The sequence below is a fragment of the Bidens hawaiensis genome, unplaced genomic scaffold (genome assembly GCF_021521415.1).
Source record: "Bidens hawaiensis isolate Kalapana, Puna unplaced genomic scaffold, B.hawaiensis_p1.1 tig00034226_1, whole genome shotgun sequence".
NCBI classification, from domain to species: Eukaryota; Viridiplantae; Streptophyta; class Magnoliopsida; order Asterales; family Asteraceae; genus Bidens; species Bidens hawaiensis.
In genome coordinates this window covers 81,297-85,264 of record NW_027495911.1, presented here as the reverse complement: position 1 = coordinate 85,264, position 3,968 = coordinate 81,297, and the positions used below count along the sequence as shown (strand labels likewise).

Here is a 3,968-nt window from a genome sequence, read left to right as displayed (position 1 = left end):
TTGCGCCGGGCAGGTTGGTAAAACCCAGGCGCAGCACGTTCATTACGTTGTCAGTCCCAGATTTTGGACGGTTTTCGTTATGTTCGTTACGATACCGGAATTTAAACAAAACACGGCGAGTCGACACGAATTTGGTCGGATCCTGTCACGTTCCTTACGATACCAGAACTAAAACAAAAACAAATTGACATTTGGTCGGTTTTCCTTACGTTGGCTACGGTATCAGAATTAACAGAAAAAAGAAAAAAAAAACAAAACGACGCGTACCAATAAAGTGCCGCAAAGCTACCCAATAGGTCTTTGCGGCATCAAAGTTGTCTTTTATACTTAATAATAATAATAATAATAATAATAATAGGCATCCAAGAATCTAGACATAAGACAACTAGTCTAGTTTGAGTCATATAAATCGTTAACTAGAACTAGTAGCTAATCTTCACTTAAAACTCGTAACAAACATGTATAAAAAACGCGTAGCAACTTATATAACATTAACTTTTAATTTGAACACTGTTACCGTGTGTGTATTTTAAGTCAAACTAAGGCCTTGTTATCAATAGAGTTTTGCCCACACTTACAAATTCGAACTAATAACAAAACTATTAGAAAAATATAAGCTTAACACAACACTATTATATACAAAGTGTTACAAAGTAGATGATTTGTTTAAAATGCGTCAACTACTCTAGAACAAGCAAAAGTTTGTAGTTGAAACCTTTTAAAATTTATTTACTAGAAGTTAGGGTTGGTAACCTTGACCTAAAGCCTTTCAAATGTGTTAATTTTAATTGTTTTAAAAGTTAAATAGGTTGGTTTGGGTCAGAGATTTTAACTAAATGAGTCAAAACGAGTCATTTGAAATTCCATCTTGTTATTTTTGGGTCAAAATGGGTCGACAAGTTCAAAGAAATAGGTCGATGGGGGTAAGTGTCATAAGGAAATTTAGCAGGTTTCAGATCAAAACGGAATTTCGTACAAGACAGGTTTCATCACGAAACAGGTTTCCGATTGGAACGGGTTCGGTTTAGGTTTCAAGCAAACAAGAGTTTTCACACGGGACGGGTTGGGTTTTGGTTTCTTTTGTTTCTTTTTGGTCGTTTTCGGACTCATTTTTGTTCGTTTTTTCAGTTTCGTTTTTATTCAGTTTAAATTCTTTTAGTTTCGTTTTGATTGATTTTTTCGATTTTGATTGGTTAGTTTTGGCTTTTCGTTTCATTTTCATTGATTTTTCGGTTTCGGTTCGATTTCTAGGTTTTTTTTATGCGGCGGGGACAACGGAGGAAACATTATAGTATTTTTACTTTTTTTTGTTTATGATTTATATTTTGAGTTATGATTTTTTATATTATTTTTTTTAGGGGTTTTATAATAATAAAAAAAATCATAACTCAAAATATAAATAAAAAACTTAAATGTTTCCTGTTTCCGTCGTTATCCTCGTTAAAAAAAAAGAAAAAATGAAAAGCCGAAACCCGTTCCGACCTAACATATTCCGACCCAAACCAATACAACCTTTTTTTTAGTTGACCCGTTCTGACCCAAACTTGTTTTGACCCGTGGCTTGTTTCGACCCATGACCCGTTCGACCCAGCCCAACCCATTTTCCAGATGGCCGGTCTCAAAACTGACGTTTTAATATAATTATTTTGACCCGGTCTGTTTTAATTTGAGCTATTCTAGCTTGACGCCTTGGCATAGTTTCAATCTACTAGTTCAAGTTGTTACCCATATTTAGCCACTCATGACGGAAAATTATGAATCTTCGCCATTGTTTTGAATATATAAATAAATAATTAGCTCATTTGTAAATATCGAAATTTAAACACTAAAATTGACTATTATTACCATTTTTTTAGAACGATAACTCTCACGCTACAAAAACTATATCCTAAATAACATAATTCTTTTTTACAACCATGAGGACCCTAAATTATTAGTAGTTAAATGATATTGATCCAGTTTAGACAACTTTTAGTCTTTAAATAAACCTAGGGGCGGGGCATTTTCGGAGTAGCCCGCTTCCCATTACTCAATAGGGCAATTCCTTGCACATCATTAAGAGAGCCATTGAAAGGTGACTAAACACTATTGCTAGTTTCTGTTGTCGCGATCACTCTACTTACTCTTCTTGCCCGCTCCTCTGCCTGTCACGAATCGCCAAAGTCTTCATACTTCTCAATTGTTCCAATTAGATCCGAAAAATATTTAATAACGAATTTGTAACTAAGATCAAATTTCACTGAAAATATACTTAAAAACAATTAAAAGTAATACTAATCAGATTTCTCTTCCAAACACCAAAGCTAAATCATAAAATCTAAACCGTCCATTTCCAAATCTTGATGCGTAAATCCACCTTGCACTTTGATTTTTTAGTCATGGCCGCCCCCAATTCCCCACTCGTATCAACCGCCTTAACTCCATCACAAACAACCCTAACATGAGCTTTCTTACTCTCATAACCTCCAATCTTCACCTTCACCTTGGCATTCATCTCAAACTTCACATGCAAACTCTTCTTCTCCTTCAAATCCACATTCTCCCCTCGAACAATCGTCTTCAACGTCGCAGTACTCTTCTTCCCACACACAAACGCCGGAATCAAACCATCACCAATACCAACTCCATTTGAACTTATCAACGCCGAAACTTGATCGTAGTAAAATGTCGTCTTTTTATTCGAGTTACGTGCAACTACGGTCAAGTTGAGTCTGGTGGTGAGATTGGTTTGAGAGATTTGGAGGTTGGAGACGGAGAATGAAGGAGGGTGTGGCCGGTATAGGAGATATATAATGGCGGTGGCGATGGCGGAGATGATGAGTAAGAGCATGATGATGAAAATGATCCAGAGACAGCAGTAGCAGTAGCAGTAGCAGCTATGGCGGTGGCGGTGGGGATGCGGACGGTAGACCGGACGAGCGGCATTGTAGATTTGAGGTTTGGTGGCGGTGGTGGTGGTGGTGGGGTTCAGGGCAGGCCCAATAGTGTTAACGGGCCAAGCAAGGGCTTGAGTCCTCACAAAATATAAGGCCTCCATTTTTTAAGTAAGCTTTATATACATTTGGGCTTATCATGTTCATATTTGGGTCTTGGGCCTGGAACGGGAACACAAAGTTAAACGATTCAATTAGTGGCCTCACTTTCCTTTCTTCAATCGGGAGTTTTATTTGTACATTCAACATACCACAATCGGTTACGATTCTCTTCAGCCTTCTTCATTCTTTTAGTGATTCAATTAATTAATTTTGAAGTTCAATCGATTCAGTTTGGTTTTATCAGTTTTGAGTTTTAATCAATTTTGAGTTTCAATTGGAAGCTGGGTTTTAATTAGTTTAGAGTTTCAGTTGGGTTTATCAATTTTTGTGTTTCAATCGTCATTGCTTTAAGGCTTGTGGAGTTGTGGGTTGGTGGGTACTGGGTTCATACTTTCATTTTGTGGTTTTAAACCAGGGATGAGCAATCGGTACCGGTACGGGTACCGAATCGGTAGCAAAGTTTTGAGTTTCGGGATCGGTACGGTACCGGTATTTCCCAAATTTTTACATTCGATACCGGTACTATCCCGGAACCGAACCGAATATTTCAGTACCGGTACCAAGAATTTGCAAATTTTGGAATTGGTATTTTCGAAACCCGTACCGGTCCCGAGCTCATCCCTATTTTAAACGGAAGGACAGTTTATAATAGAGAATTTGCAAATGTGTTGGCCTCAATAAGGTACTAAATTTATTATTATGAACCTAATCTTTTAGTTGCAATTTGTTATTTTCTCATTTGTTTTGATTTACTGACTTAATTTGGACATAAATCATTTCGGTTTAAGTTTTAAAAAAACTTTGATTTAATTTGATTCCGTGATTTAGTAATTTAAATATAATAGTGAGTTTGTATAAACTTTGAAGTTTATAGTTATGTTCCAAGTGTGGATAAAAAAGAAGGGTTTATAACATGGCTATTATAGAAAAGGC

At 36.5% G+C, this 3,968-nt stretch overlaps 1 protein-coding gene across 1 annotated transcript; it reads right to left on the bottom strand.

Annotated features, from left to right (window-relative positions):
* Window positions 1–2,214: 2,214 nt before the first annotated feature.
* Window positions 2,215–3,037, bottom strand: LOC143585912 (NDR1/HIN1-like protein 13). The gene has a single exon (XM_077067587.1). It carries the CDS (start codon window positions 3,035–3,037, stop codon window positions 2,318–2,320), a length of 720 nt encoding a protein of 239 aa, XP_076923702.1. The 3' UTR covers window positions 2,215–2,317.
* Between the last annotated feature and the right edge of the window lie 931 nt (window positions 3,038–3,968).

Coding starts and splice junctions, on each gene's coding strand:
- LOC143585912 (XM_077067587.1), bottom strand. CDS start 3,037: ATGGAGGCCTTATATTTTGTGAGGACTCAAGCCCTTGCTTGGCCCGTT.